At 43.2% G+C, this 19,310-nt stretch overlaps 1 protein-coding gene across 1 annotated transcript; it reads left to right on the top strand.

Annotated features, from left to right (window-relative positions):
* Positions 1-1,214: 1,214 nt before the first annotated feature.
* Positions 1,215-17,647, top strand: LOC5573880 (histone-lysine N-methyltransferase SETD1). The gene is made up of 4 exons (XM_021854564.1): positions 1,215-1,554; positions 5,790-6,096; positions 12,008-17,231; positions 17,296-17,647. The coding sequence occupies exons 2-4, from the start codon at positions 5,792-5,794 to the stop codon at positions 17,467-17,469; spliced, it is 5,703 nt and encodes a 1,900-aa protein (XP_021710256.1). The 5' UTR covers positions 1,215-1,554; positions 5,790-5,791; the 3' UTR covers positions 17,470-17,647.
* The last annotated feature ends 1,663 nt before the right edge of the window (positions 17,648-19,310 follow it).

Consider the following 19,310-nt stretch of genomic DNA (forward strand, 5'->3'; position numbering starts at 1 on the left):
TACAAAAAAACATTTTTTTATGTTTTTTTTTAGATTTTGTCACAACCCTTGGATTAAACTCAAATTTTGAGTGAATTTTATTTTCTGTGTTCCTTCCGAAATGTCAGATAGAAACAACCCCAGTGTTAAAACTAAAACCCCTGTGGTATTTTTGTCGACTAAGCGAACGTCAAACATAACCTCAAGTGTCAAGGTTCATTTATGGATCCAATTTTTAAATTTAATATTGAAGATGATATAGCCGTTATTTGAGCGGGAAAAATTGCTAAAATAGTTGCAGTAACATGGTCTTTCGTGTCATTGAATAAAAACAAGATTTCATTAAACATTTTAGGACCCAATTTACACTTTTTCTTGGAATAGTTCATTTCTCGCATAACTTATGATCTCGCCCTAAAAGCCATTGGTAACCATGTGTGTAGCTCATTGTTTCTGAGCATGTGAATGGATTTACACGTTGTTAAACAACTTTATGGTGAAGAAAGGATCATTATCTACTTACCAGTGACGTTGGTTTGGATGCTTATTCATTCACTTGCTCAGAAACAACGAGCTACACACATGGTTACCAATGGCTTTTAGGGCGTTATCTCAGAGTATGCGAGATTTGTAGACAATCAGAGATCATTGAGAAACAGAATAAACTTCTTTTCCTTTGATAATTGTACAGATCCGGTCAGTGCTCATGTACAATTAGTGGGATAAAATTGGAAAATTGGTGTTTGGCAACATAGGTTATAAACTTCCGGATTCTTTGTTAGTGGTTAAATTTGTTGTGAAATCACACGTATGACAAGAATAATGGTATAAAATGAGTATGCCAATGGAAAATAGTTCAATAATCGATTGATTATGAACTAATTTTTGGGTTGAAGAATTTAATTTTGGACGTAAACAAACATTTTCAGTGACATTTCACTCGTTCTTCCCCAACGACCTCTATGACGGTGGCGCATTATATTTTCCTATAAACCCTAGGCTTTAAAGGGTATTCACAAACAACCGTGACAGCGATACAAACGGTGCTGAGTGACTATCGTGACAATGCATTTTTTTTTTTGCGTGTGCAACCCACTGAAAATAAAATAATCAATCATTGAAAGCTGTCATTACAATCATCATCATCATCGTTGACGTTTGTCAACAAAAGCAGGAAGAAGAAGCAAAGTCGCGCGTTGCTACACAGAGACACGATGTCACCAACACCAACAACTCACCGTTTCGATGTCATATTCATAAGAAAACTGCGAGACGAGGTTTTTCCTTCCAGTTTACAAGTTTTCAGTTTTTCGCGAAATTACCCATCAAAAGTGTTCCCGTGGCGTTCAATAGTATCGGGAACTCATCCTCGAGCACCGCCAGCAACGGAAAACGGTGGAGTACGGCGCTTTCGGACGGAATCCGAGCGAAGAAATCCAATTCTTTTTCGGGTCATCTACGAATCTAGCGATGTTTGCCGTCTGAAACGGGATCGCAATTTCTGAGCTGGATCTGCTATGTTTGGAAGATTTTCGAGTTTCAAGCGAAGCCACGGACGGAGTTGAACATTTTAAGGTAATATTTTGGTGGGTAGATGGGATAAAATTGTATGCGAAAAAGATTCATGTTTTTTTCTCGCAATAAATACTGTTTTTGTGATTAAGGGCAGGGGGTTGATATTTTGACATACTGCGAACTTGTCAAAATGGATAAAAGGAGGCTTTCTAGGTTAGGATTGCGTTTACAAGAAGAGTGAAGAATCAATGTTTATGTTTGAGATTTGAGATGGTCGGAAGTGAATTTGCTGATGCAAGCCTATTTTCCTGTAGGAAATTATACAGCAGAAACACAAATTGTGATTAAATTGATGGCCTGAACTAGCAGCTCTTTTCAGTCTTTCTGCAATGCTGCAACAAACGCCGACTCAAACGTACAATTGCAGGGCAAGATGGTTTTAGAGACTTGTTCACTATTTCAATAAAAGTCTCTAAAGAGATTGTTTAAGAAATAAATGCATTGATTCAGTATTTGCTCCTGGGAATTCAATTCAACTACCCCTAGTAATTTCCACAGGAATTGCTCTGAAAAGTATCCCTGATTTTCCAGGATTTGCTCCACTAATTCGTCTACCGAATTCTCCAGTAGTTAATTAAGCAGATCTTCTGAAGATGTCTACTGCAGTTCTTACAAAAAAATCTTCAAATTTGAGTTTTACAATGCTTCTCTCAGATATATTCATGTGGATATATTCACGAAATCTCAACGATTTGTCTCAGGAATCGCTAGAAAACTCCTTAAGAAAAGTCCCTTTAGATTGTTTTTTTCCTATGATTTTTTTTATAAAACTTCGTCTACGAATCTTTTGCAGCTCTTTCTCTCATATATCTCGAGTAATTTTTCAAATGAAATCTTCATATATTCTTCCAAATTTCGTTTAAGGTTCCACACAATCAAATACAACACTTATTCCGATCAATTTTATATAAACTCTTGAGTGTCGCTATCAAAACACTACTTGAGAAGACCTGCATTTTTTAGTGATTTTTATTTATTAAGCATAACACACGTTTGGACAAGAAAGCAGAAAATTAAGATTGTCAAGCTGGTGCAGGCAAGTACAGTTCCAAGTTTCAGCTATATGTCGCTCATGAGTATATGTTGCTAATTGTTACTGTTATGTTGTTATTTCCATTGTTGTTACGATGTATTTTATAGGATAAGAGCAAACCTTATAAAAAGTACGGAAAATAGTACATTTCTTAAGTAAGCAGATTAAATACACCGACACGTTAATGCTTCCAGTGGACGATTTGCTCTTTAAAGGAAGCACCTCACTATACAACGGACTAGCATGCAACGCCCAGTGGTAGAGTCGAAATACATTCCTGACGAAAAGTTTTCCGGACTGCAGCGGGAATCGAACCCACACTGCTTGTCTCAATGCGGCTAAATGCTAACCGCACGGCCACAAAGCCCAATACCGTGTGGGACCGAAATACGTAAACTTGATTGAGTTTGTCTTATTTTTATATTAAAATTAATAAATATACAGTTTCAACATTGGATATTCTATGTAACTCATTAGTACCAGGAAAGAAGCTTCAAAATCATTTTCAAAATTTTATTTTGAATCTTCTGCAGAGCTTTCTTCCTGGTATTACAACAGCTAGTCCATATTGGTACTGCATACAACATGACTGGTCTGAAAATTTGTTTGAAGTTCAAAAATTTGTTCTTAAGACAAAGTTTTGATTTTCTATTAATAAGGGAATAAAGACAGCTTTTGGTTTATGTGGGAATATTAGTTGAGTTTTAGCAGGATTGGGAGGAATCTTCCATTCTTGGAAATATGAAGAAAAAATATCCAAACTTTTTTGTAATCTACTACAGATAACACGCAGGCTCGTCCTTGGTGGCGAGGCCTGTGTCATCCGCAAACAAATTTTTTTGACATCCCTGATGTAACTCAGGAAAGTCAGATGTGAAAATATTGTATATTTGTCCCAAACTGCTGCCTTGAGGAACACCAGCTTTTACAACAAGTCTTTCAGATCTGGAGTTATGATAATTAACCTAAAGTGTACGATTTGACAGATAATTTTAGATTATTCTAACAATGTATGTTGGAAAATGAAAGTTTTGTTAATTTTGCAATCAAGCCTTCATGACAAACACGGTCGATTGCTTTTATCTATGTCTAGAAAAGAAAGACCAGTAGAATAACCTTTAGATTTGTTGGAACGAGTCAAATTTGTTACACGTAAAAGTTGATGAGTGGTCGAATGTCCATGACGGAATCCAAACTGTTCATTGGCAAAAAATGAATTTTCATTCATGTGGACCATCATTCTGTTCAAAATGATTATTTCAAAAAGTTTACTGATGGAGGGGGCCCAAATAGCCATAGCGGTAAACGCGCAGCTATTCAGCAAGACCAAGCTGAGGGTCGTGGGCTCGAATCCCACCGGTCGAGCATCTTTTCGGGTTGGAAATTTTCTCGACTTCCCAGGGCATAGAGTATCTTCGTACCTGCCACACGATATACACATGCAAAAATGGTCATTGGCATAGTAAGCTCTCAGTTAATAACTGTGGAAGTGCTCATTAGAACACTAAGCTGAGAAGCAGGCTCTGTCCCAGTGGGGACGTAACGCCAGAAAGAAGAAGAACTGATGGAGGAAAGTAAACTGATTGGACGATAGGATTTTTGTCTGGTTTCAAAATTGGTACGACCTTAGCTTTTTTTTTTATTTGTCCGGAAAATATGCTAACTGAAAACATTTGTTAAATATATCAACAAAGAATGGTAAGCTACTCTCTGGAAGTCTCTTGATGAGGATGTAGAAAATTCCATCATCGCCAGGAGCTTTCATATTTTTGATTTTTTTAATAATAGTTCTCACTTCTTCCAAATCAGTCCCCCAGGAATTTACGAAAACGTTCTCTTGATTGAGAATATTTTCGAAGTCCCGAGTAACTTGATTTTCTATTGGACTAGTAAATCCTAAATGAAAATTATGCGCGCTTTCAAACTGCATAGCAAGTTTTTGAGCTTTTTCGCGATTAGTTAGTAATAATTGGTTTTCCTCTTTCAATGCCGGTATTGACTTCTGAGGTTTTTTTTCAAAATTTTAGATAATTTCCTGAAGGGCTTAGAGCCAGGGTCCAGTTGAGAAAATTTATTTTCAAAATTTTTGTTTCCTAATTGTGAGAAACGTTTCTTGATTTCTTTCTGCAAATTCTGCCATATAATTTTCATAGCAGGATCGCGAGTGCCTTCTCCTCACGTTTTTAAGACGGATTAAGAGTTTTAGATCATCGTCTATAATCACAGATTCGAATTTTACATCACATTTTAAAATTGCAATGCTCCTGGCTTCAACAATGGAATTTTTTAATGTTTCAAGAGCATTGTCAATATCAAGTTTTGTTTGTAAAGAAATGTTAACATCAAGATTAGAGTCAATATATGTTTCATATAAATTCCAGTCGGTTCGAAAATAATTGAAAGTTGAGCTGATAGGATTGAAAATCGCTTCATGGGATATTTGAAATGTAACAGGGACATGATCATAATAAAAATTAGCATTGACTACATAATAAAAATTAGCATTGACTACAAAGAACCGACTACAAGTCGGTTAAGACCAAATCAATCGTAGATGGGTTTCTAGAAGAGGAAAAACATGTAGGGCTATCAGGGTATCGAATTGAGAAATATTCTGAAAAGCACTCATAAAATAAAATTCTTTGAGAGATTCGAGAGGTTTTTTTTCCCAGAAGGATTACCACTGCTAGCTTTCGCTAACGGGTCCAACGAAAAATCGAAGGCACGGGTCCAAACAAGGATCGTAAAGGGATCAATAGTAGAAAAAAATAGTTCTGAAAAGTACTGTTTTAGTAGCACTGAAAAGTACCGTATTTTATTTTAGCACTGAAAAGTACTGTTTTATTGTTTTAGGTAGTTTTTAAAAATTTCCAAGAGCCTAGAGAATTTGTGTACGCACAGCACGAAGGTACGATGTACTGAACCGTTGAAACTATCTGTCCTCAGCCTTTAGAAACTTGCAGCGTTTAAAACGGCTTCTATTAGGTTAATGCGACTACAGTTCTTATATTGTTACTGGCAAAGATGATTTCCTTTTAAAATTTCCTGTTCACTCTTCCTTGACCTGATCCAAAATTTGATAACTAACAGGCTATCGTTAAATGAATTAAGTAAATTACACATTAAAACAGCATATCAAATTCACTTTTATAACATGAAATTTTCAATTTTGGTAACGTTTCTTACAACTGTTTACTTTCAGCCATGAACGGAACATACGATGGGAAGTCAACCAGCTCGTCGTCGTCGTCATCTTCCGGCGGAGGAGGAGGAGGAGGAGGAGGAGGCGGCGGCGGAACGTCCAGTTCTCACAGTCAGCACAAGGCCCCCAGAAATTACAAACTGATCGTGGATCCATTGATCCACAAGGGTGGCGTACCGAAGATATACCGCTATGATGGTATAGTTCCCGGGGATCCGACGTACCCGCCGGTCATTCCACGAGATCCGCGGAATCCGCTGGCCCGACTGCGATCGCGCATCGAACCATTCGTCATGATTGTACCGAGGTAATTGATTATGCTGGCTGTTTCTCACTATTGTACATGTTGGCGTTAGATTACAGTATGGACACGATTTTGTGAGGCATAGGTAAGGCCTAGGTATTATCAAAGGCGTGGAAACCACACCAGGTGACACGTCTGCGTATAGACCTCTGTCTACTAGATACAACAATTAGTATAGCTCAGATCAGTCTTCAGCGCAAAAGAACAGCAGTTTTGTAACCTTTTGGACCCAGTTTTTGCTACTTTCAACAAACATTAAATGGCAAACTTGCGTGCCTTGCCTTGTGCATGTGTACTCGTTAATAACACATTCGCGCTACATTCATTTCTGAGTTAACTATCAAAGTTGTATATGGTGCTCAACCAGGCTTCCGAATTCTCACTCACTCTCACGATAATGGATTTATCCCTCACAGCAATTTTCAGCGATTAGCTGCCTTGCGATTTTATCCGTCCACAAAACAAAGCGAAAATAGATGATTGCACATTTCCGCAGCTGTGAGAAGTTTGTTTTCTCTTTCCCCGATCCATGGAGAACTTTTCCTGTATCCATCGCCACAAGCAGCAGTTGCTTTTATGCACCAATTTAACCACTCCTTTCGTCAAGTTGGTGTGGTAGCATGGTTAGCGTGCACGCATCGCGGTTGTTTTTAGCAATGTGCGAATCCCGTCGCCGGCAGTAGTTTTTGTTTATCCACATAGTTATCGGGAGCAGTTGGTGAGCGAAAATATGATGGAGTGACTAATAAATTATCCCCAGAGTGGAGTGATTTTCGGTTATCCGCCATCGTAGCTCCAGGGAAAATTAGTGTGAGCGATAAAAGATGTTCACGCGAGGAAACGAAAAAAAGCATTCTCCTTACGTGCGAAAAATCGTAGATTTCGCATCATTGATACGAAAATTCAGAACCCTGACCACCATCCCCAACAGATGATTTTAAACAGGTTGTCGTACCCTCGTGGCAAAAGGCCTTTCGGTAATTGTAGGCAGTGATGCTAATGCCCATCAAATTATCTGGGCAGCTCAGATATTAATTTGAAAGACTCCAGTCTGTTGGAATACTTAAGTAGTACAGATCTTGGACTATTTAATATTGGCAATCACCCAACCTTCATGGTATTTACTGGAGGAGAAGTTATAGACATAACGCTCTGCTCGAACAGAATCAGTCACGAGTTGACGAATTGCCATATACGTACCATGAAGTACGCATATTTCACGCGCGCTCCTAATTTCGCTCACAGCTATTTTAAACAAGTTTTGCGAAAGAAACTTTTATTGGCTAGTGTTTTGAATAATTCTGCTTCAATTATAGTTACAAAACATGCAATTATATAGTCAAATGTGTATCAAAATATATGGATAAAATGGCAGTGAGCGAAATTAAGAGCGTGCACGAAATATGGTAGCATCACGGTACATGATCATATAAGGAATCATTATCAGATCATCGTTGAACATTCAAATGTAACTTCGCAGACTGCGTTTTAGGAATCTCCGATCAACAAACTGGAAACACTATATTGAATCGGTTGCCAAGGATTTCCAAGTGAACGAAATTCGCCTACTTAATTACGACTTTACTTTTTCTGATGAAGAAGTTTTAGAATATTTTCCAATACAAACTTCCCCGGATGTGTGGACATAGCATCTACGGATGAACTACAGTGCTGTTCTGAATAATAGCAGCGCATGTCGATTTTCATACAAAATGCTCAACTTTGACATGCTGTAGTTTTGTTCCCTTTCAAGCAATCGAGCTGAATTTTCTCCACAAAACTACAAATATGATCAATTTTGTAACTACAAACTACTGTTTTTTCTGAGTCCCTGCCGAAAAGTGAGACACTAGGTGAAATTTTTCAAAAAAATAGCAGTTTTTCATATTAAAATTTTTCTTCTACAAATATTTTAAACATTTTCGGTATAGGTGTAGGTTTGATAAGTAGGAGGAGATTGTTCCAATGGTAAGTGATATACAATTTAAAACTATAATGTCAAGCAGAAATTCAAATTTTTAAAACTGCTATTTTTTCGAACAATTTCACCTAGTATCTCACTTTTCGGCAGGGGCTTAGAAAATTTTGAAATTTTGTGTTTACAAAATTGGGCATATTTGTAGTTCTGTGGAGAAAATTTCAACTCGATTGCTTGAAAGGGAACAAAACTACAGCATGTCAAAGTTGAGTATTTTGTATGAAAATCGACATGCGCTGCTATTATTCAGAACAGCACTGTAAATGTCTTTTCATGTAGCTATGAGTCTCTGGCTTCGGCAAGCAGTATCGTAACTACTGAATCAATTCAATAGACCAATCCAGTTCCCTGCGTAGTAGTGCAATGTTGACAAAATTTTCTTTGTTTGCTGTGAGAACTGTCACAACATTGCTTTTGTTTGCTGTGAGAATACAAATATAAACAGAATTGCTGCAAAACAACCAATTCCTTATTGGACTGACGTTGACCGAAAGTTCAATGACGTCAAACAAACATCGATACGTTTTCATTCTGAGGAAATCGACTTGTGTAAGATTGATTGTGGGTTGGTATTCGTGGCAGTTTGCTTGGAGACCTCTATGGGCACATCATAGTTTCGCTCCTTTCAAATCTCCAGGTGCAGATGGGATTTATCCTGTTCTGCTCCAGAAGGGATTTGAGTTTATCAAACATGTTTTGAAAAAGTTACTTGTAAGCAGTTTTGCTACCGGGTATATTCCCAGATCCTGGCGTGATATTACTGTGAAGTTTATCCCAAAAGAAGGACGTGTGTCGTATGAAGAAGCGAAGAGTTTTAGACCAATCAGACTGACCTCTTTTCTTCTGAAATGTCTGGAACGCATTATCGATCATCACATCCGTAAAGCACCCTATTCGACCTGATGATAAGTGCTCTTTCGGTAGACGAGAGTTTGTGCCGCCAATATGGGCTTTCGGTTAACTCAAATAAAACATCTACGGAGAGATGAAACCGGGATGGAATTCGACATTTACCCCTTTTTAGCTCTGAGATTAATGGGATTGATCAGGTAATGTACGTGGGAGTCGTTTTAGGCTTCAACTTTCCTGGACACCTCACACTGATTTCCGAGTCAAAAAAAAGCTTGCTTGGCCTTCGGTAAAACTTGGGACCTCAAACCCGAGTATATCAAATAGATTTACACAATAGTTGTCCGATCAATACTGGCATATGGATGTCTTGTGTGGTAGCAAAACGGCGAAGTGAGAACAACCCAAAAAAAGTTGGGCCATCTCCAAAGGATGTGCTTGATGGCGATGTCTGGTGCGTTCGCTACAACTCCCACAGCAGCGCTCGAGGCCCTTTTCAACGTTGCGCCACTACACATACATTTTAAACAAAAAGCACTTTCTTGCTCTTATCGTTTATGGGTACTGAATCTACTGGAGAAAAATCCAGTGAATCGTAGATCTACACACGCTTCGTTGTTTCCACTTTTGGTAAATTGGGACAAAATTCCTTTCCTCTCCCATCGGGGAGATAATGAAATAGGCTTAAACATGGCGATGGCACAAATATCACAACTGGTGGGGAACTTCTGATACCTGGTACAATGATTACCATTTGGATTTATTCAAGCTCAAATTCCCTTTTTTACAAGGGGGAAATCTGCAAACAGATTCCCTGAGACGGTAACTCAGGGAATGCGGGGATGACGCACCAACGACGACCCGCTAAAACCAGACTATGCACTGTGCTTGAGCAATTCTTTTAGAATTGCACAAGTGGTGAACAGTGCATCGACATTACCCAGTCTTCTTCGGGGAGGGGCCTGTGCATATAGCACAACACGTGTAGCAGAAGTAGCCTAAGCAAACTGCTTCTCCTAGCCGACTTAAACAATGTTACAAGGGACCAGCCTCGGCAGGGCTAATCCTCTGCAGCCAACTGCTGGTCAGCGCGCCGTAGGCGCTGCAATTCTAACATAATGTGAGTGACAGCCGTAGTTACTGCATTCCAGCACTCGGCATCCGCACACATTCTCTCTACAATATTGTCGGGAAACGTGTCCCCTACGCATGTAGCGAGCATGCGACCTCTCACAACATTGAAACATGGACAATCGAACACGACATGCTCCGCTGTTTCCTCCACACCAGCACACTTATGGCACGCAAGAGATTCTGAGTGCCCGAACCTATGCAGGTACTATCTATAGCAACCATGTCCTGACAGAAACTGCGTCAGGTGGAAGTTCACTTCCTCATGGTTTCTACTATATAAATCTGGCACATTTGGTATTAGCCAATGGGTTCATCTACCTTTAGTGGAGTTATCCCATTCCTGCTGCCAGCTTCTGAACGTTTCCTCTTTACACGTGTCGCGGACTCCTCTGGTACCCCTTTGGTTGAAGCATTGAACATATACCTTGATGATGAGCCCGATGGGCGTCATCCCGGCTATGATGCACACAGCTTCTTTAGATACCGTACGGTTTGCACTTGCTACTCTTAAGCACATTATCCTGTACTTGCTTTCCAACCGCTTTAGGTTTCTTCTCGTTCTAAGCGCTTTTGACCAGATTGGTCCTCCATATCTTAGTATGGATAGCGCCACGCTTGCCAGTAGCTTGCGTTTGCTGGCAATCACTGCAGAGTTGTTAGGCATCATCCTCGAAAGCGCCGCTATAGCCGATGCCTAAGGGATCGCTTGGACTCTATGATGCAATCACCTACCGAGATAAGCGCCCATTGCTCGGACTTGCGGTTGTTGACGGGTCTTGTGACGGGCCAGTCCTAGTTTCCTAGACTTCATCTATTCCTCAACTATGGAAATAGAGTGCGTTGCTGTCAACTCTACTTCCTCCATCGATTCACCCTAGACCACTAGGGTGCTATCGTCGGCGAAGCCACCAATCTTAACACCCGTCGGAAGGGGCAGCCTCAGTATGTCACCGTACATCGCATTCTGTAACAGCGGGCTCAGGATTGAACCTTGAGGTACTCCCGCGGTAATTTGAACGCTTCTCTGTGTCATACAGTAGAATCCTACCATCAAAATAGCTTTCTAGAAGCTTACACAACTGCACCGGTACCTTGAGGCGGTGAAGCGCGTGTGCTATTGCTTCCCAGCTTGCGCTGTTAAACGTATTCTTCACATCCAGAGTGACAACCGCACAGTAACGGATGCCGCTTCTTTTATGCTCGGTTGCCACCTCAGCTGTTTGAACGATCGACTGGATGGCGTCCAGAGTAGATTTTCCTTTCCTGAATCCAAACTGGTTGTTGGACAGGCCGTCCGCACTCTCCGTACACGGTACTAGCCTGTTGAGAATCAACCTCTCCAATAACTTGCCGTATCTAATAGACATATCACCTGGTGGTTTCCCCGCCTTTGGTAGTAGCACCAATTTCTGTCGCTTCCATACATCCGGGAAGATTTCTTGATCAATGCAGCGTTGCATCGTGGTATTATACTATAGCGAATCGATTGATGATCGCTATGAGTATAACCGTCATTAACGCGCCAGTTCATGAAAAAAAAGGTTAGGACTACAAAACGTCACGTCGATAATTGATTCTGCACCATTTCTGCGGAAGGTACTCACTGTATCCACATTTGCCAGCTCTACATTTAATGTGGCCAGGGATTCCAACAATAGCTGGCCTCTTTGATTGGTGCAGCGGCTACCCCACTCCACTGCCCATGCATTAAAGTCGCCAGCTATCACTACTGGCTGCCAATTAGCTAGTTCGGCTATCATCCTGTCGACCATGTGGGGAAATTCCTCAATCGACCACCTTGAGGCGCGTAACAACTGCAATATAACACGCCGTTGATTTTTGCTATGCTATATGTGTTTGAAATAGTAAAATCGGTTTCATGCTGTATTCTGATTCCTAGTTAGTCCTGTCGTTGGTTTCTGGACTTGACTAACGCACTTTATCCATTGGCAGGTTCAAAATTGACGAACACTACATCGGGGAACCTCCGGCAATAGAGATCACCATCACCAACCTGAACGACAACATTGACAAGCCGTTCCTGTCGGATCTACTGGCCAAATGTGGTACCTATACAGAGCTCTACATCTACTACCACCCAATAACGAACAAACATCTCGGTATTGCGAGAATCGTCTTTGAGAACGTCCGTTCTGCACGTATTTGTGTAGAGCGATTGAACGGAACTTCGGTCATGGGTAAGGTTCTGAACGTTTTCAAGGATCCCTTTGGAGAAGAGTGTAAACGTCTAATAGAGGACAAATCATCTGAGAAGAAAAAGCCCGCTCCTCCTCCTCCACTTCCACCAGTGCCGGTACACAAGGCAGCCCCTATGATACCTGCAAAACCACATCCGCCTCCGATGCCGCCAGCTTCATCATCTTCATCCCATTACGGTGGCCGCAACAGTTCAGGCACGGAATTGTTGAATGACGACGACAATTGGGATTGCGATGGTTCTGCAGTAACAGTCGCACCCAAAAAGGCGCCACCAATTGCACCGCCTATACCTTCTTCCAAGCCTTCAAATGCGTTAACAAACGACAGTGATATGTGGGATGTGGATGAATATTCCGGAAGTGCTGGTAACAGTCGGGACTCGTTTTCCTACGGGAAAGACAAATATTCCTCGGCGAGTAAAAGTGGATCTCAATACGAAAGCACTCGAGAGGAAGACAGTAGAAGTAGAGATAAATCCAGAGATAAGTACTACGATCGTAAGGATAGAGATAAGCCATACTTTAAGGACGACAGACGAGACCGCGAACGTGATCGTGATCGCGATCGTGATTATGATCGTGGCAGAGATCGAGATCGGGAAAGGGAACGAGACAGGGATCGTGAACGTGATCGCGATCGTGACCGGGACCGAGATCGAGACCGCGATCGTGAATGGGATAGAGACAGAACTCGTGACAGAGATCGAGAGTGGGACAGCAGAGAACGTGATCGTTACGGAAGAGATCGAGACCGCCGAAGAAGCAAAAGTGGAGCCTATGGCTGGTATGGTGAATCAGGAAGCTACTCCAGTGATATGAGCTATGGCAGCAGTCGATATTCTCAGTACGACTACAGCTATGGCTACGGCGCTTCTGATTACGGAACCTATGGCTACCCTCCACCACCTTCCGCAATAGCTGGAGCCAGCAGCTATGCAGCGTCCTCAAGCTCGTGGGCTCCTCCTCCACCTCCTGAAGAAAAACCAAAGGCTCCACCGCCTCCTCCAACTGCAAAACCTAATTTTAGTGGAAAATCCAACCTGGGTGGGCAATCGGTCTTGGACGATTCAGATATGTGGGACCTTGAAGAATCATCGGAGACTGCTCCAAAACCACCTTCGACGCCTCCTGGTCCTCCGGAACCTAAAACTGAACCCGCTGCGGAGGACGACAACAGTGGATCTGCACTTGATTTGGACACGAGAATAGCGTTAATGTTCAAGGATAAAACCTTTGGAGGCGCTCCTTTTCTTCAGCTCAGCGACGCCGAAGAGGAAGAGAAGAAGGAAGAAGGCGAAACGGGTGACGAAAGTCAGGACGTTCCAATTAAACAAGAAGTTAAAGAAGAGGAGCTTCCATGCCCAGCAACCGAGGAAGTTCAAGTCAAAAAGGAAATCAAGTTGGAGCCTCCGAAAGAGGAAATGGCCAGTGATATCTCATCCAGTGAGGACGATATTCTTGCAAAGGAAAGTCCACCTCCAGCACCGGCCAAACCGTACATGGAAGATATTATCAAACGTGATAACGATCAAATGTCGCTGTCCAGTCTGTCATCCACGGACGGCAAAAACGACGATTCCAAAGCTCCGCCACTTCCAGCAGATCCAGTCCCAGATGCTCCGCCTCCCCCAGAACCCACAGATTCATTTGCTTACGTATATCCTCCCGGCATCGGACCTGGAATGGGATATCCTCCCGCTCCACCTGGTACCGATCCCTCCTACTATTACTCCCAAACATACTCTCAAGCTTCCTACCAGCAATACCAATCAGGCTACTACCAAAACAGCTACATGCATCCTTACATGGCGGGCTTCACCGGAGCAGCATATCCATACCAAGTACCGTCAACGCAATCGTATGGATTCTCTCCAAACAAGAAAGACACCTATAATGACGATCGCTATCGCTCATATTCCGGTTCGGAACGAGAACGGCAACGGGAGCGTAAGAAACGTGATCGTTACGAAGATGCGATTGCAGCCGTCATTGAACGTGTCACTGCAGAGCTGAAACAAATCCTGAAGAAGGATTTCAACAAGAAGATGATTGAGAATACCGCGTACAAAAAATATGAAGCGTGGTGGGATGAGGAGGAACTCAAAAGCAAAGGCAAAAACAAGGACATACTGAACGACATAACGCCGCTAGCCGTGGCCAAGGTTGATAAAGCGCCGGACATCAATCAACTCCTGAATCAAAACTACGATAATCTGGACAGCAATAGTAGCTACATCGGATTAGGTCTGAGAGCCACCATCCCGAAGATGCCCAGTTTCAGGAGGATACGAAAGCAACCTAGTCCAGTTCCCCAGGATGAAGATTCACGGCGCAGCGATCAGGAGGATATGGTGCATGGTTCCGACTCGGAAAAAGAAACAGATTTCCAACCGAACTCGTCACAAACGAAAGCCAAAACTCCACCTCCTTCGGGATCTTCTGCAACTGCTGTTCCCGTTTCCAGGACGTCTTCCGCCTCCGCAGTATCCCGCACGGAGAAACGAAAACCCAGTGTATCGTCGTTCTTCACATCATCCAGCGAAGAAGAAAGCAGTGCTAGTGAATCCGAGGACAGCAGCGAATCCGCCTCGCTCACCGATGTGGAAATGTCCTACACAAGTCGGAAACAGACACCAACGTCGTTACGTGATAAACGTGACAAGCGAATATACTCCGATTCCGACACTGACGACGATCTGGACCACCCGAGTAGTAAATTCTCGCTTCCATCCAGCAGTGCCGGATCACGCAATAAAGCCAAAATATACTCGGATTCCGATTCAGACGAACCAAGCAAACCGCCCCGCAAAGAAATTCTTCCTCCCGTGTCTACCGAAAAGGCCCGAAGTAGAAGTCCAGAAGGATTCATTCCTGTTGGGTCGAAAGATCGTGGAACTACACCTCCTCCTCCTCCTACCACTCAACTGGAACCTGCTGTGTCGATGCTGCCATTGGATCAACTACACGAAGATCTGTCACCTGACGTAGATGAAAGTCCTCCTACGCAGCAACCACCGAGAACACCTGGCCGAGAATCTCCCAAAAAGTCTCTCTACGAACTCGATCGAATTTACAGCGATTCTGAGGAGGAACGTGAGTATCAGGAGAAACAAAGACGGAAGGCAGAATATCTGGAGCAAATTGAGCGTGAGTTCCAAGAAGAGCAGGCCCGATTGGCGTTGGAGCAAGAAGAAGCAGCCAAGGCCGCAGCCGAAGCCCCACCTCCTGCTCCAACAACCAAATCTCCCGCCAAAGGAGCCCGCAACAATAAGAAAAACGCATCAGTTACATTATTGGACAAGGCTCCAAGTCCTGGTGATCCCATTACTCCACTTACTACGCAACCGCCTCCGACGCCTGGTGCCGGAATACTGGACATGTGTAAAGACCCGCTTTCAAGTGCTGTTTCTGCACCACCACCAACGGCAACTGGCAAGAAAGCAGCGAAAAAGCCAGCCAAATCAAAGGCCAAGGGCGGAAAGAAGGCGAAAGATACCAACGGAGTACCACCACATGTTGTTCCCGCACCAGAGATTCCTCCAGCTCCTGTGGAACTGCCTCCAATTCTGCCGCCTGCTACCGCCCCTACCACCATGATTTTGCCACCCCGTGTTACGGCTCTTGGTGGCACAGCTCCCCTCAGTTCATCGGAGGACTTCTTCTCGGCTGACGAAGACGCTGCACGAAGGGCAGCGAAGGCCTCCCCCGCCTCGTCCGATGGCGGTTCCAGTCAAGCTAGTCAAGTGGCTCTCGATCACTGTTATTCGCTTCCCCCGTCAGCATCTCCGTCATCATCCTCACCTCATCCACAGTCAGATTCATACGCGCCGGTCGCAAAATCTGCCAACAAATACGCCCCTTCATCTGATGTGCTAGCCCACGATCATGGCTATACCAACAACGACGACATCATAGGCAGTGCAATCCCCGGAACACCTGGTGCATCCATTCCGATGCAAGAGCAAGATGTGATTCCGTCCATCACAATGACACCCAATGCTAGTGCAGTGGCTCCCCTTCCTACTCCTTCACCCTCAGCCACAAGACCAGTTGGACGACCCAAGAAAGATCCCAGCACTCCCAAATCCAAACACAAGAAGAAGCAGGACAAAGCAGCTGCTGCCCAGTTGGCTACTGCACTTCCCACTGCTGCCACAGCTACGCAAGCATTAGTACCCTTCGGACAGCAGCAATCTTTCATACCGGTTGCCAAGTATTACCAGCGGGATATCCATTCCGAGATGGCCATCCTGTATGATTTCCTGACGCGTGGAATCGACGCTGAGGATATTCAGTACATCAAACAGAGCTACGAGCTGTTACTCAGTGATGACGCCAACAGTTACCTTCTGAACGCAACACATTGGGTCGATCACTGCACTACGGAACGGAGTTTTGTCCCACCGCCAGCCAAAAAGCGGAAAAAGGACAAAGAATCTGTGTCGGACATTAAGCAGCACTCGACGGGATCGGCACGAACAGAAGGCTTCTATAAGATCGATCCTCGTGAAAAGGCGAAATACAAATATCATCACCTTAAGGGAACGGCTGCTGCTAATCACCTGAACAACATTGAAATCGCTAAAGCTGCCACCAAAATGCAAGGCCTTTCCCGAGAAGCGCGCTCTAACCAGCGACGCCTTTTGACGGCATTTGGCGCCAGTACGGAATCTGAACTGCTCAAGTTCAATCAGTTGAAGTTCCGAAAGAAACAACTCAAATTTGCCAAGTCCGCTATCCACGATTGGGGCCTGTTTGCCATGGAACCGATCGCAGCCGACGAGATGGTCATTGAGTACGTGGGACAGATGGTGCGGCCTTCGGTGGCCGATCTACGGGAAACCAAGTACGAAGCAATCGGCATTGGTAGTTCGTATTTGTTCCGCATTGATATGGAAACCATCATTGATGCTACCAAGTGCGGTAATCTGGCGCGGTTTATCAATCACAGTTGTAATGTGAGTATCCTCTTGATCTGTAGTGTTGCATAGCCTTTAATTTGATCTCTATTCACGTTTTCAGCCCAACTGCTACGCCAAGGTGATAACAATCGAGTCGGAAAAGAAGATCGTCATCTATTCGAAGCAAGCGATCGGGATCAATGAGGAGATCACCTACGACTACAAGTTCCCACTGGAAGACGAGAAAATCCCATGTCTTTGTGGCGCACAAGGCTGTCGCGGAACTCTCAACTAAAAAAGGAGCCACGCCGCGTTCGTCTGGATGGTATGTATTTTATTTTCTTCGTGGAACGAGAATGCTCATTGATAGAAATTTAGTGCTGAACGACATGGAAGGCGACCACATTGTAGAATTGTTAATTTAAGGACCTGTAAAACAGAAATTAGGAACAATTTATGCTTAGTTAAACGAACAGCTTCTAAAGTTTCGCTATAGAGTTCTTCGAAGGTCTTTGGGAAGGCAAGGAGTAATCTTTGGAATACTTATTGGTATTTGTGTGTTACAATCGAAACGTGCTTTTCATATGAGCTATGGGCCCAAAAGCTTTGTCAGCACTAGAACAACCAGATATGAAGTCTAGTTTATACTTTTCTTCTCTATTTAGGTATTGTTTACTGGAAGACACTACAGAATACAATCAATATTGATGGACCAAATGTTTAATTCTGGGACAGAAACCATTGATAATATGTTTGAAGTGACCATCGGGTATCAGAAGACCAGGCCGGCTTCAAAGGCACGTTCGCAATCTATTTCGTAATCTACCCGGTGGGATTGAAAACAAAAGAGAAGGAAGAAAATAGCTAGCTCCATACCACAATGGGTTGGCCTATAGCCCTTACCACAACAGGTTAAAAATGACAGAATGTCGTAGGTAAAGATTCATCCTTCTGAGAAATCGGTTTCACTTTACCGTGCACCCCCGCTAATTTGAACGGTACCTCATGCAAACCACCGGGGTTCATTTTTTATTTGAACATCTAGTCACCCTAGAAACGTGTTTCTGGTTACCTCTTTCTCTGTTTTGTTTTGATTCTGCGTTCCGTTCCACAGCGTTCCATTTCACTTTACTCTGTTCCATGGGCTAAATGACGTTTGAACCATTTTTAATCTGAACGATGTGCAAATTAGCGGGGTACAAATTAAAAAGTGTTCAGATTAAATGTGGTCAAACCAACGGGGGTACCCGGTACAAGTATTATCCGAGTAATTGGAATCGCAGTTGTGCAAAAACTGAACTGTTGCATATCAAATGATACGAAGTTCCATAAACTATAATGAGTCAGCTGACTGAATATTTGCCATGTGATAGTTAAGCTGGCAATGGCCAGTCGACACTGTGAATGCAATTCAGCTTTGACAGATTTGTTAAAAACTTTGTCATCCTTTAAAATGGTTCAGTAGCAATATAAATTCTGTTTCGAGCCTTAGCTCACGAGGATATACAACAGCATCAGCTCCGGCAATCGCTAAGTGCCTACTATGTGTCGACAGAGCAGACAACGGACACTTAACGGAAACCAAGACTGACGTGGTGTTACTATCAGACCCATACCGCATACCAGCCAACAACGGGAACTGGGTGGCGGATAGGTCTCAACAGCTAGCAGCTATAGGGATGACAGGACGATACCCAATCCAAGAAGTAGTCTCTAGCTCAAATGACGGTTTTGCGATAGCAAAAATCAACGACAACTGGCAAATGTTGGTACAGTGAGTACTTCCGCAGAAATGGTGCAGAATCGATTATCGACGTGACTTTTTGTAGCCCTAACCTTTTAGGTACCATGAACTGGCGCGTTGATGACGGTTATACTCATAGCGATCATCAATCGATTCGCTATAGTATAATACCAAACGGGCGCGATGGAAAACAGCGCGCTTAGACGGCGAAGTATTCACTGAAGCCCTAAGGCGCGAACGGAACACTCTGGGCCTAAACGGTGAGGAGCTAGTTGCTGTGATATCACGAGCGTGTGATGCTGCCATGCCGAGAAAAGTCCTAGAGAAAACAGGCTGCCGGTGTACTGTGGTGCGAATCAATTGCAAATCTTCGAACAATCTGCCTTCGGGCT

Source organism: Aedes aegypti, chromosome 3, assembly GCF_002204515.2.
Source record: "Aedes aegypti strain LVP_AGWG chromosome 3, AaegL5.0 Primary Assembly, whole genome shotgun sequence".
Lineage (NCBI taxonomy): Eukaryota > Metazoa > Arthropoda > Insecta > Diptera > Culicidae > Aedes > Aedes aegypti.